The following is a 13766-nucleotide window of genomic DNA, read 5'->3' as shown; positions in this document are numbered from 1 at the left end:
AGAGCAAAGTTGGGCGGGGACAAAGTACGAATGAAGCGCTCTCAAGCAGTAAAGTGTTTTGTTTTATCTCGGGATGATTCACTTGTTGAGCATTTCCTGTTATAGGCGTGCCATGCTATTCGACCCGTCTGATGTCTAGATGTGAAGAAAGTCTATGTATAAAGTGTGACAGAACCAGGCCCAATGCCCTCGTGTTTTGGTCTGATGGCACATGTATGAGTTCGGGTTTCGTACATGAGAGAAAAAGAGTCCAATGTTGTTGATGGAAGACGGATGAAGAGCGGGCTAAAAAAGAAAGGGGGAAGGAAAAAGCCAGGTAGAGACCGTGGGAGGGTATTTGAAGGAAAAGAAAAAGGAAAGCTAGGAAATGAAAAACAGAATAATCCAATTTGGAATTCGCGCGCTTTTTCTCACGCTGATGATGATGATGATGACGATGGAAAGATATGCTGCTGATTCCCCCGAGCCCTCCCAAATAATGATAACGCCACTTCGCTCGGCCAGAGCGGAAATATTGCCATAACCATCTCCGTCTCTCTCTTGCTCTCTCCCTCTCTTATGTCTCCCAGGCCTGGAGTTCTCGGTTCCATGAACATTTGAAGCATGAACAGTGAAGCCCAACCTGGCCAAGGGGGGAGACTCTCTCTCCCACTCCACTCTTGCCCCTTTAGTGGTCGTTAAAGTCTTCGTCCCTCATGGTGTACATGATGTCCTGGACGATGACGGCCCTGACGTGGTTGTACAGGACGTAGAAGTAGGCGCCGAGCAGGCACAGGCTCATGCCCGTGGCGAACCACAGCACGCCCTCGTTGCCGAGCTGGTTGCCGATGGAGATGGTGGCCAGCGTGAAGCCCGTGTTGGGGAAGACCATGGCCCACCAGCCGAGGTGAAAGTAGACGGGCGGCGACGAGATGACGGCGATGGTGGCGATGCCGAACCACCAGGCGGCGAGGGCCCAGAGGAAGATGGCGCTCATGAGGGCGATGGTCCGGATGATGCCGGCGTCGATAACGATGCCGTCGCGGTCCGGGTCGAGGTTGTTGGGCAGGCCGTTGGCCATGCCGATGAGGGCCAGCGCCGTGAAGGCCGGCGGGCCGACGTTCATGTACAGACCCGGGCGGTGCTCGCGGTTCGGCAGGCCGGCGGACATGAGGCGGCCGACCATGTGGGCGTACATGAGGACAGCGACGGACAGGCCGAGCCCCTGACAGGTGAGGCCGGCGACGACGATGGGCACGGCGGCGATCTCGGGCTGGGTGTCGGCGATGACGGAGGCGATGGTGCCCGTGAGCATGATGGGGAAGATGGGCAGGATCCAGGTGGGCATCATGGTCTGCAGGCCGAAGTTGTGCTTGGCGAAGACGAAGCTGTACTGGCCGATGGCCAGCATGAGGGTGACGATGAGGTAGCCCCAGAAGGCCACCTGGATGGCCCAGACGAGCGTCTCGTCGTGCTCGGGGATGGCGTACCGGTTCGTGCTGGTGATGAGCGTGGCGATGGACAGGAAGAAGGTCGGGAAGAAGAAGCCCTCGCGCTCGTGCGTCAGCGACCTCTTCATGTCGCCCGGGTAGAGGAAGAACCTCGCGAGCATGGCGGAGCAGACGAGGACGAAGAGGATGATGTTGACGACGTAGACGACGGTACCGATCTGCCGCAGCCCGGGGAACTGGTGCGGCTGCGCGAAGATGAGGAGCGAGAGGCCCCCCGTGCTCATGGTGAGGGTGAACCACGCCCATGTGAAGTGGTGGAGGCGCGCCTTGAAGGCCATCCTCGGCCGGTTCGGGTCGTTGATGTCGACGTGGCCGGCTCCGTGGCCGTCGTGGCCATGTTCGGGCGCGGCGCCCTTCTCGACGATGGGCGTGATGGACGTGGCGTAACCGTGTGTCTCATTCGCCTTGCCCTTGTCGAACTGCATATCCAGCGGTGCCAGCTTGGGGGAGTTTGGCCTTGACGTCTGCCATTCCGCCGAGTTCTTGCGTGTCGACACCTCTGATTCGGTCCAGGCCGAGCTTGTTGGGTCTCTGCGATCCATCTTGGACACTGTGTTTGTGTGTGTGTGTGTAATTTTGTCGTCTTCTCGACGATGGAAGCCAGTTGCTCGTCACCGTAGTGTAGATGTCTAGTCGAAGCGAGAGGCCGGAGAAGCACGTTTGAATCTCGCAGAGAATCAGTCGTTCGCTCGTGGATGAGACTGTGGGCGGGTAAAGCGGCTTTGCGAGTGAGCGCTGGGTATGTTTGATAAAGCGAACGAAACGCGTGGAAACTGGGGAAGACAGGGACTGATATATGTTCTCAAAGTGAAGTGGCCCAGGAGGCTGAGGAGGAGTGGAAAAAACTGGGGAGTTGACGATGATGAAATTTGTGGGAAAAGACCAAACCAAAAAAAAAACCAACCAAAAAAGGACAAGATGCTTTTGCTGTACAAGGGGATTCCAGCTCCGGTGGGATGGATGTTAAGATCTGCGGTCTTGGGCAGGATGATATATCTATCTCCATTGACTGGAGCGGGCGTGCGAGCAAGAGCACAGCAGTCCGGATCTTCAGACCAAGCTTGGGTTTCTCAGAATAGACACAGGCTGAGAAAAACAGGGTATCAGTCCGGTGGAGACGGGAACGTGCAGTGTGTGTGTATGTGTGTGAGTGAGAAGCAGGGGGTGAAGTGCCGTAAGAGGCAGGGAACCAAAGTGCCCACAGCCAGAGATAATGTGTAGAGTGTGTTGAGAGTACGTGTATGAGACGGTCCGGTATCTAGAAGAGTGGATGCGTGTTGTGTCTATTTTCCCCTACCCTTGTCTCAATAGACTGGGAAACCGAGTGGATCATCCAAGGGGGAGGAAGAGAAGGGAGGGAGGGCGTCTACGTCTCTGTTATCTGTCTGTCTACCTGCCTGTCTGTCTATCTCCTTCAGGTGTTTCCGAGGCTCACACTGACCCTTCGACAACTGTGCGGTACGAGAAGTCCATACGTCTCTACGTCTCGATACCAAATTTGGGTGAAAGTTAAGACGGAGAGGTCCGCTCGAAAGCAGAAGCATAAGGATACATGCACGCCAGAGGGCCGAATGAACCAAGACCAACCATCCTTTGGGCTGTGGTTTGATGGATGCGCTTTGAACTGACGAAAGAAAAAAGGGCTCCACCGGCGTGAAGATCCAAGGCCCGGCGGCAATACCGCCACACGGTAACTAACGTATGGCCACGCTGGGCCTGGTGGTTGAGAGGTGAGGGCCTTGCGAGTACTAGAGATTAAAGCCAAGCCTTCAGCTGCGGCGTGCGTTGATGAGGCTCTGTGAGATGGATGTCGACGGGTGGCTGCCGGCTTCAAGGGGTGGGATTTCCAAGACATACCCCCCACGGCGCCATGCATACGGGGAGGGGGGGAGAGAGAAGGGACCCAGTTGGGCGACAACCGTTCGCCAGAAGAGGAAGGATGTCGAGGTCAGGGGTCGGCTGTCATGGGCCCTGCAGGCGTCGAGCGAGGGTTATGCATGGCCGGGGAGGGGAGGGGGGTGTGGTTGCTGAAGAATGCTGCTACAGGTACTACTCACTCACTCTTGGGACTGCACAGCGTACCATGGAGCAGAGAGCGTCCAAGTGCGGTATACCGTCTGGATGTCTCAGACGGGGGTGACGGATGCGGCAACTGATGTACATCAAGATGAGAAAAGAACATGCGGCCAGGGTCGAGGTATTTTGAGGCCCAGGGGGGGGGGGAGGGATTCACTCTGCTTCTCCTGGATCGTCAACGTCCTGAGGACAAATATATCTTACGGCAGTTCGGTTGTGGCCGTGCCAAGCGGGAGAGGAGGGAGGCAGACAGGCGGCGGGAGATGGATTGACTGGGAGAGGCGGCGCATCCGTAGTAGGCATGAAAACCTCAATGTAGAAAGGATGTACCTGACTGTATGTCATGGCCAATCGGGCCGCCGCCAGCCAGGGAACAAACACCAAGGCCGCGTCGTCCTCGCTGCGGTGCTGTGCTGTGCTGTGATGTGCTTTGCTGTGGTGTGGCGGCCGTGCTTCACACTCACATTGATGCCGGCTTGCTTCTCTGATCCGTTCCTCGACGTTTCCCTAATCTGAACAATGGCCAGTGGCCAATGGTTAATGGCCAGTGGCCAATGGTTAATGGCCAATGGCCCATGGGGGCCATCTCGACGTCGATCACCCACGCGTAAGATGCCAGTGGCATGCATGTCTGATTTGAAATGGGAGAGGATCATCGCTAGCCAACCGTCCCATTACAGGAGTTTCCCTCCCGCTTTCGATTCGAACTCATAGTACCTAGTCTCACTTGAACAGTGCTGTGCTGTTAACAACTAACCAACACGCTGTCTCTGCAAACTCTCGCTCTTATCTTCACTCTCACCCTCTGAATAGGTTCTGAGACGCATGGGTGCTGACGTATTGATAGCCCATGCATGAGCACCTTTCTTAATATGGGCCGCGATACGTCTTTGCAGGTCTACGGTATGACATGGAGTCAAGCGGGCATCCGACCAAGGGAATTGATTCGGGGGGCCCATCATCAGAGACACGCGCGCGCACGTCACAGTCCGAGTCGCCATGGCGCCTGGGACCGCCCGCCCATCCGCCCGCTTCTGTCGCCCACACGGCAAAGAAATGCAGCAAAGATGGGAAACAGACAGACAGAATCTCAAAAGGGGCGAGAACGAGTGGCCTTCAGTGTGGATGTGGCGGACGGGGGACACCCCCCGGCTGTCCGAGTCGGGACATTCGTTTCACGATCTGAGCTCTGGCCGCCAAGAGATGGGAGGACCCGCCTCTTGGACCTCGAAACACGTTCTGGGAGTGAGAAGGGGGATAGGGGAGGGGAGGGGTGGGGGCGTGGGCGATGACGGGATTCGCACCGCAAGATTTGCAAAACACCTTGCCTCTCTCAGTGCACTGCGGTGCGGACGGCGGAAGAGGGTGAAGGGAAGAGGGTGAAGGGAAGAGGGGTGTGATAGTAAGAGGAAGCCAAGCAAGCCCAAGCCGCTCTCGACAATATATCGGACTCCCGCCAGCTCGTGTTCAACTCGTCTTGGCCGCAGCAGCAGCAGTAAAAGAAGTGTTCGTGATAAGAGAGGCTGCGTATCTCTGCCAAGACAGTCTTGGGCTTGTCATTTGAAATTTCACCCCTGAAGACGTGAAAATGAGGTGCTCCATACGTTCGTCTGGGCTGTCTGGCGGTCTAAGTACGCGTGCGCACAAGCTCAATCTCATTCTTTCTCTCCCTTTGCGCCAAGGAGGCAGATGTCAGCGGTTACGCCTCACTTGGATGCTCTTGAGCCATCGGGCTTTTTGTGGATGGAAACCAAAAAAAAAAAACTCGGATGCCACCACAGACGCGCTCAACCTTTGACCAAAACAGGCAGACGGACAGATAGACAACAGACAAGACAGACATACAGACAGGTAGACACCTCTTGCCTTCTCCACTTGCACTGGACACGAAAATGTGTCGGGACCGGGAAAGAAAAGAAAGACAAGACACAGAACGCCGCCGGGGGTTTGTAGCAAAGGAGCCCTAGGCCAGATTATTTTGGTAAACTGGCACGGGTTTCGACGGGATTCAGGAGACGGAACCCACCTGGGCGAAACACGGCTCTGGCCGGCCAGACATGTGAAGAGGAACCGGCACAGGGGAGTTGTATCGGATTTCGATCTCAGATGCGCATTCAGAAGAGAGGGTGGTTGAGAGAGATACATCGTACAGACGGTCGTCCACCTCCCGACTCTCACTCTCCCACACCTTGGCTGCCAAATGCCGGACGATGTGTCAAAGGAGCATCACCCCTGGACCGCTAGGAAGCTTCTCCCGCTGTCGGGTCCGCAGCCGTCCCGCCCATCCAAATTGGAACAAAAGTCAAAACAGAGGGTCGCTCGTCCCGTCCAAGGATTGCCACCTTGGGCGGCTGCTCTCTTCCCCTGGGCTTTTTGGGGGGGGCCCTTTGTCCCTCGCGGATCAAGTACACTGATGGGCAGATGGGGACTTTGACAGCTTGGATATAGGCCAAGGCTTGAGCAGACGGCCTACCGCACACTACCGCGGAAGATTTCTGCTGATGTCGCTGATCGACTGCTTGGATTCTCAAAGAGCCGTGCCCCTACGAGTCTAAATCCCGTCAACCAAGTTGTCATGATTGCAAATCGTCAGGTCAGTCAACAGTGACCAAAGCACGAACATGCACACACACACACGGACGGCCGCCACATAACGTGGCCGGCATCCTCCCGCCGTCTTTTCAGACTATCACTGGGTATCAAGAAGACGACCTATTTGGCTTGTTGCACCATGTGTACGGCTACAAAACACAAGTAGTGCCTTGCTTGACCCCCACCACCCCCTCTCCCCTTGCAGAACCACTAGCACTGAGCCTCCTCTTTGACGAAGGCAGCATGAGGCTTGCTTGACGCAACTACAACCACACAATGGCTCGGTAGCCGCAGCTCAGAAAACACCCGAGTTGAGACAACCCGCAGCAGCAGAACAACTGCACGCTAGACTGGCGCGTCTAGGATGCAAAACGTACAAGAACCCACCTCCACAGCCCGCCCGTTTCTATTCTGGTGCTTTTTTTTTCATTCTTTCTTTTTCTTCTTTTGGCTCCTGTTTTCTTCCGGTGTCGAGTGGGATAACACCACCACCCGTGTTTCCAAACAGACCAACGGAAGAAACAGGCATTGATCAGCGTTTCTACTTGTCCGTCGACGCACCCACTGGAGCTTTCGGGAACGGGGAGCCAAGATGACGCATCACGAACTATCCACGGCCACCCGTTCGTTTGCAAGAGGCAGGGGTTGAGAGCACAACGGGCCTGCTGGCCTAGTGAGCCTCTAGCGAAGATTGGCAGGTAAAACCGCCAGCCAGCTAGTGTGACTTCACCGATGATGTCCCATTTCCCTATGCCCTTGGCTCGCTGCCGTAGCTTCCAGACTTTTCAATAGGGTACCGGTGAGAGCGCGCATCCGCAATCTCTCTGTCCGACGGACTATCTCCCATCTCTCTACCGATGTCTCTCTCCATCTCTCTCCTCTCTCTGTGTCTCTCTCTGCGTTTCTCTGCTTCTCTCTCTGCATCTCTTTCTCTCTGTCTTCTCTTCCCTTTCTCTCTCTCTCTCTCTCGCTCTTTTTCTCTCTCGCTATCTCGCTCTTCTAACCTCTTGGCGACATGATCGACCGCCGAGCCGCCAAGCAGGAAAGCCCTCATCAATCTCAACGGCGCAATGCAGAGCTAGCCTGCAGGGCCATGTCTATCACTTCTCTCTTGCGCCGCCACATCTGCCAAGGGCGTGTGCCTCGATGCGCGCAAGCGTCAACGATAAGCATTTGGCAAAGCCGCATCCACCGCCAAGAGATGCACCGCCCACTGCCACCTCACACCTCATCACTTCCTTCACTGCTCTCTCTCTCTCTCTCTCCGGGTCTTGATGAGGGTTGGAGGAGAAAAACAGAAGAGAGATTCACACCGGAGAGGCTGCATTGCCTTCCCCGTCGTGGCAGTGGATGGCCCGCAAGCCTCTTGGCAAGACCCTCAACCCGCTCGCTAGACTCGAGACTTGCGTAGCGACCAAGGAGAAACGAGAAGAAACACCATGTGGTAGCCGTTGCACGAGTCTCGGGCCCGCCTTCGTTGCGAACCACCATCAAGATGAGACCGTTGCCGCCCAAGTGACGACGTGAAGAGAGTGCCGCATGCGTCCCCCGATCCTATTTCCGACCCGGCCGGTTCATCAGCCCGATGTCTCTCTTGATTCATCGTACTCCATCCATAATCCCCCCCCCCTCCCCCAGGGGATGTGTACTCGCTGCGTCTACACCGTGCCATTCTCAGTGGACCTTGCCAAAGTTCTATTGATGGAGCCTCTTCTTCTTGGCAGATATCAACCCTGTATCGACCTGCCACAAGACAAGCACAGTTGCAAATCATCCCGCCGCCGCCGTAACAAGTTAGAACCTGCCTAAGCGTGTCTCCCTCCTGCTCTCTGTTCTGTCTTCTCTCGGCCCCTGGCTTCCACCGGCCAACGGACGCCGTGACACGAACCTGCCACCGCGGGATGCCGGATGCCCTACCGCTAGTCGGCGAGATTTTAATAAACTTACTCGTAGATCAAAGCGAATCCATGCATCATCATCATAGCAACAAATCAAAGAATTCCATCCCCCCCTCCCCCCCGGCTCATAACACCAGCATCACACGGCCGTGCTGGGTCCGTTGGCAAACATGAAGCACCCAACGAAGCAGCGTACCGCCGAACGTTGGGCCGAGATGGATGTCCTCCGAAAAGCCCCGAATCGATCGGGCAGGCAATCTTTCTTCTTTTTCTGTTCCTTGGTTCGCAAGTGTCCCAAGTTTGACGATGCAATCTCAAAAGATAAGATCCCTGAAGAAATAAGGAGAAATTCGGTTCCTTGGACCGGGTATTGAAAAAAGAAGAGAAGGAAAAAAAGGGATAAAAAAAGCCCAGCCAGGCTGACGGCTCTACCCACTCACTTGCTGCCCGATGGTGCCCCCCCACGAGTCAAGTTCGTCGACGCAATCGTTCCTCCCAGTCACCCAGCTTCCCATGCCAATCTTCCATCATCCTGGAAGCCATCATCCCTCCCTTGGTGCACGGAGCCTGACGCGGACCTGGCCCGGCGTGTCTTCCGACGGGCTTCCTCCGGCGGTTCCAGAAGCCAACGGGACCGCCTTCGAGTCATTGATCTAAGGTTCCGGGACAGCTGGCCGTTAGCCTAACGCTCCTCGCCCCCCCCCCCCCCCCCCTTGGAATCTTTCGAGGCAGCCGCTGTATAACGGGCCCCAATGGCCGCCGTGTCCGGTTTCTTCTCGGCCGGCCGGGCCCTTCATCAATCTATCCCGGTCGCCACCACGCCGAACATGGGCGTCTGGTCTCATCTTGATGCGACGCAGTCCCAACTGAAAAACGAGTGCTGGACGAGCCTCAATCCACCGGTAAGAAGAAACATGCCGCGATACCGGTGTAACTCTCGCCGGCATGGCCGTCAACGCGCCCCAGCCGACGCTTGGGGCGTGCTGTCATAGACTTCGAGATCACGCTCGACATTCCATCGATGCCTCCAATAGAAAATCCGGCACGGGGCACGAGAAACGCGAACATCGTCCATTGGTGCCATTCCAGCAAAGCTTAAGTTTCTTAACTCGCAGTCGTGGGACCTGCGTGGGCTGCTGTGCCACAATCGTGTATGCCGGGTGGCACCTAGTACGACTTACACCGAGGAGGGCTTGGCGATTGCCAGCTACCTGTATGGGAGAGGATCCGTCGATGACGAGGGCTCACTGGAGTCGAACCTTGTTCTAAAAGCCTTGGGGGCAATGTGAATGAATACTCATGACGTTTCCTTTTCCCAATTGTCGACTACCGAGTCTTGTGTCCATTACCGCGGCGGAGAAAGAGGCCCAAGAACGGTTTACAGAAAGGCAACACCTCCGACAACTAAACGCATCCCCCCCCTTGTTTTTTTTTTTTCCTTCTTCAAAATTTAGGAATTACTCAACCAACTGCTACAGTCCGGCGAAAGTCAAATTTAGAAACTTGAAGAGAGAGAGAGAGAGAGAGAGAGAGAGAGAGAGAGAGAGAAAAAATCCCGCCCCTCGACACTTTCGAAACAGGGACCCCCGGTCTGGGGCTTGTCTCAAGGAGAGGCTGGATAGAGAGCTCAACTCAGGTACCCGGAACTCCACAAGTCTGGATCTCTCTCTCACACAAATACCTGTACACCCCGATCCACACGGCGGCCCGCGAACCTGTCAAGTGCAAGTGTTTCACCTCCGGGTTATTATTGGCTCTGGCCGTTCTGACGGTAGATAAGCCCGCATGAGGGAATCACAGGGCGAGACCTGCCCGTGAACCATTGCGTCAACACCGGCATGCTTTGGTACCTTTCTCTGGTGGAGTGGTTGGAACACTCAACAGTCGCAGCTATTTCAAGACCACCGAGCATTACTGACTCACTCAATGATTGACAAGGCAGCAAAGATATCGCAACGAGAAGAAGAAAAAAGGAATCTACGACAATTTCTCGGGAGGCCACGGATCTGGGTGAGTTTATCCCCCGAGGCAATGGTATTGAAGAGTCACAAACCCACTCCGGTCGACGTTTCGAGCCAACAACTCTCTCTCTGGCTAGTAATATTAACCTAAACATAGGAGTCTCGAATAGATTGGATGAGAATATTGAAGCAACCTCTGGCAGTTTGGAAACCGATACAACCCTCACAAAAGGTGACACTCACTACTCTAAACTTGGGAGCAATATAGCCGTTCAACGTAGCTTTGGCCAGTTCTTACAGAACCAATTATGTGACTTCTGTAATCTCTCGAGCGGGCTGTTGAGGCGGTTGCGGATATCGCGGCTTGCCGCACAATTTGTCATCTTGCCCGTGTTTCCACATCTTCCTGCTCACTGGACTGCTAGTTGATTAATTGCATCCAGGGGAAGAAGCTATATCGGGCAACGGGGCTTGGTGTCTGACATCAAGACAGCGATGACGGCCTAAACCACAACTGGATACCCAGGGGCCAGATCTTCGTGGGCTCTGACGTAGGCCCGGTTTGCTAGCCGCCGAGGTTGGGCCTAGCCAGGAAGCGACCACGATGTCGATCGGTGTCTTTTTATGGAGGCTCGAATGACAGATGTCGAAGGATTAGTGGACGCAGTTGCTGAACCTGAATCTTGCGTCACTGATCAACAGACTTAGACCAGTAGACCTATACTTACGACGTACACACCTAATGTCTACCATCAACATGTCAAAAAACAGAATGGCACCTAGGTACAGGGTCAAACTGTGTCACTCTGAAAAGAAGGCTGTCTCAAGATCAACTGCCTCTGAATCATATCCAGTAGTGACTTCATTCTGAGATGTGCCGTACATACATACTATACATCCAACGCGCTTCACGCTCATACCGCCAACTCGACGGCCCACTTGAATACAATTACCAAAGCTCGCAGGTCGGCTTCTTGTCCTTGCACTGGAAGCTCTCCTTGAACTCCCGACTGTTGGCCATAGTGCCAAGGATGCGAGCCCACTTGGGCGCATGAGGATCAGTATAGATCCTGTTGATGGCAGTGTCCTTGCGCGACTTGCCACACCACCAGTTGGAGTAGGTAACGAAGAAGAGCTGATCCTGCGTGAAGTGTTCCAGGCCCGGGAGGTCCTTGTTAGGGTGCTTGTGTGCGCGGCGCTTCCAGGCTTGGTACGAGGCCGAGAGGCCGCCGGCGTCGGCAAGGTTCTCACCAAGAGTAAGGCGCCCATTCACGTGAAGGGGCTTGTCGTCCGGCCCCGGGACGGTGAAGTTGTGGTACTGATCGACAAAGCACTCGGCTTTCTCCTTGAAGGCCTTAACGGTGTCCTCGGACCACCAGTCTGTGTAGTTGCCGTTTTGATCAAAGTGGCGGCCGGTCGAGTCGAAGGCGTGGCTCAGCTCGTGTCCGGCAACAGAGCCAAAGGCACCGTATGACATATAGGCGGGGACTTCGACGTCGAAGACGGGGAACTGCATGATTCCGGCAGGGAAGACGATTTCGTTGCCCGGCGGGTTGTAGTAGGCATTCACAGTAGGGACGGTCATATCCCACTGCTCACGATCAACAGGCTTCCCGAGAGCCGACCATTCGTATCCGACGGCGAACTTGCGGACGGTGAGGGCGTTCTCGAAGAAGGTCTCGGAGCTGACGTTGACCGAGCTGTAGAAGTCGCTGAGGCTGGGAGGGTCCATGATATCGGGGCTCTTGGTCGGGTAGCCAATCTTCTGGACGATGTTATGAACTTTGTCAACCGCCTTTGCTGTGGTTTCTTTGTCCATCCACTTGGCGGCCTTGAGCTTCTTGGTGAACTCCGTCTTGATGTCGGTGATAATGGTGTCACCAAACTTCTTGGCTTCGGCAGAGAAGGCCTTCTCGACGAAGAAGCGGCTTAGAATCCAGCCTAAGCCGTCGTCGACGTGGCCGACACAGGTTCGCCATCTCTCGGGAGCGGATTCGGGGTCCTGCAATGATTAGCATCGAAATCCTTGAGAAGGGGAATCGAAGAGTCCAACCTTTCCAGCAAGCTCATTGACGAAGCGCCTGTAGGGCTTGACGGCGTCGGCATCGACGTAAGACGAGAAGGACTGGATGGCCTTCCAGAGAAAGTAGTTTTGGATGACCTCCTTGTCGGTTCCGGAGAGAATTGTGGACAACTCCGACATGTACTTTGGTGCCGTGACAATGACGCGCTCCACAATGAAGCCTTCGGGGGACAGCTCGTGAATCAGCGCCGTCAGCTCGATCTCAGGAGCGAGCGCAGAAGCCTCGTCGATCAGCATAGGGTTGTAGTATTTCTGTTTTTGTGTCAGTAGACATATCGACGAACGCTGCCATGCCTTGCTACTCACGGTGACGTCTTCACGCTCTTCGGTGCTCGGGGAAGCAGCCGCCAGCAGCTTCTCGAGATCGATGACCTTGGCAAAGTTGTCCTTGTTCTGGTCGGGGAAGATGTTGCCGAGTACTTCGACAGCAACGCCGCGGTATTTCTCTACGAGCTTGTCGTCCTCATATCGCTCCTTTGAGGGGAGCCCCAAGCTCCACGGGGGGGCAACAGACACCACGACCGTATCCGGATCTCTGTCGTCCGCGCCGGTGCCCGCCGCAACAAGGGCGTCGACACCGTATCTAGCGAGAAGAAGGATGGCATCCTTGGTCGGGGTGGCGTCGACAGCAGAGGCACCCTCGATGGGATAGACCTTTTTGATATCGTCAAGGATCTGGGCGAGAGGCTCAATGCCAACGCTCTTGATCTTGTCCTCGTCCACGCATGCATCGTATGCGGCCTTCATCTTGTCGAAGTTCTGCTCGTCGGCGGACTTATCGGTAGCTTCGAGCCGGAGTGGCGAAAAGAATGAATGCTAAAGAGGCAATTAGACGGTGTCTTCCCACATGTACAGAGCGAGTATGCGTTACCTGGGAGTCCTTGGGGTAAGGAGTCTCGAGAATGTGACGAAGTAGGAGCTCCGAGTTCTCCGACATAATGGTGCCGGTGAAGGCATCGCCCTGGTCGGCACGCAGGTCGTGTCTGTCCCTCCATCCACCGCACACCAGCTCCTCGAAGTCGGTGCATGGGTCGAGCTCCTTGTAGTCGGGCGACAAGTTATAAAGGATCTCGGAGGCGGCATGGACGCAGGCCGGAGTCATGCAAACGGGGGTCTTGCTCTCGTCCACGTCATTCTGGGCTACACAAGCATCAGTCAACGACCGGTGATGGAACTCCACGAGGGACCACAACCATTTGGGATGTTGTAAAACAGAAATCCGGCAGCAGCAGCAAGGACAAAGACCTTGACGACGGCTCTTCCGGCGGAGCACCGTTGGGCGTACGGGCATCGCGATGATGACCGGTCGTCGGCGACACGCTGCTCCGGGATGAGAGGCGCCTTCTCCGACATGGCGACGGTGGCGGCTATCTCTCTGCTGGAGTGAGTGAGTAACAAGACTAGGTAGACCCAGCCAGCTGAGTGTCGAGATATGGTGGTTCGGAAAGAGATGCAATGGCTGGATGGGTGGTGGTTTGGGAGATGGAGGAAGTGGAGAGGGATTGGTGATCTGACGGAGCTCTGGGAGCTTTGGGGAGCTTGGAGCTCCGCGCACCATGACGCTTTGATGCGGAGCGCTGGCGGGGTGACACAGCCGGCGGTACTTGCTCACTCGCCAAGACTGGGAGGGTTTCTTTGTACCTTTCGCTTAGAGCATGCATTTCTG

General features: G+C 55.5%; 3 protein-coding genes across 3 annotated transcripts; all 3 read right to left on the bottom strand.

Moving 5' to 3' along the window:
• Positions 1–667: 667 nt before the first annotated feature.
• CH63R_03904 (C4-dicarboxylate transporter/malic acid transporter) lies at positions 668–2032 on the bottom strand (the record flags this gene model as incomplete). The annotated part of the gene is made up of 1 exon (XM_018298879.1): positions 668–2032. One exon carries the CDS (start codon positions 2030–2032, stop codon positions 668–670), a length of 1365 nt encoding a protein of 454 aa, XP_018160125.1.
• Positions 2033–3719: 1687 nt separating this feature from the next.
• Positions 3720–4222, bottom strand: CH63R_03903 (uncharacterized protein; the record flags this gene model as incomplete). Its single annotated transcript, XM_018298878.1, has 2 exons — positions 3720–3974; positions 4031–4222. 2 exons carry the CDS (start codon positions 4220–4222, stop codon positions 3720–3722), a joined length of 447 nt encoding a protein of 148 aa, XP_018160124.1.
• Positions 4223–10966: 6744 nt separating this feature from the next.
• CH63R_03902 (Peptidase family M13) lies at positions 10967–13453 on the bottom strand (the record flags this gene model as incomplete). The annotated part of the gene is made up of 5 exons (XM_018298877.1): positions 10967–12019; positions 12071–12352; positions 12407–12916; positions 12972–13240; positions 13294–13453. 5 exons carry the CDS (start codon positions 13451–13453, stop codon positions 10967–10969), a joined length of 2274 nt encoding a protein of 757 aa, XP_018160123.1.
• Positions 13454–13766: the final 313 nt, after the last annotated feature.

This window comes from Colletotrichum higginsianum, chromosome 3, assembly GCF_001672515.1.
Source record: "Colletotrichum higginsianum IMI 349063 chromosome 3, whole genome shotgun sequence".
NCBI classification, from domain to species: domain Eukaryota; kingdom Fungi; phylum Ascomycota; class Sordariomycetes; order Glomerellales; family Glomerellaceae; genus Colletotrichum; species Colletotrichum higginsianum.
This window is presented reverse-complemented; position numbering and strand designations above follow the sequence as displayed.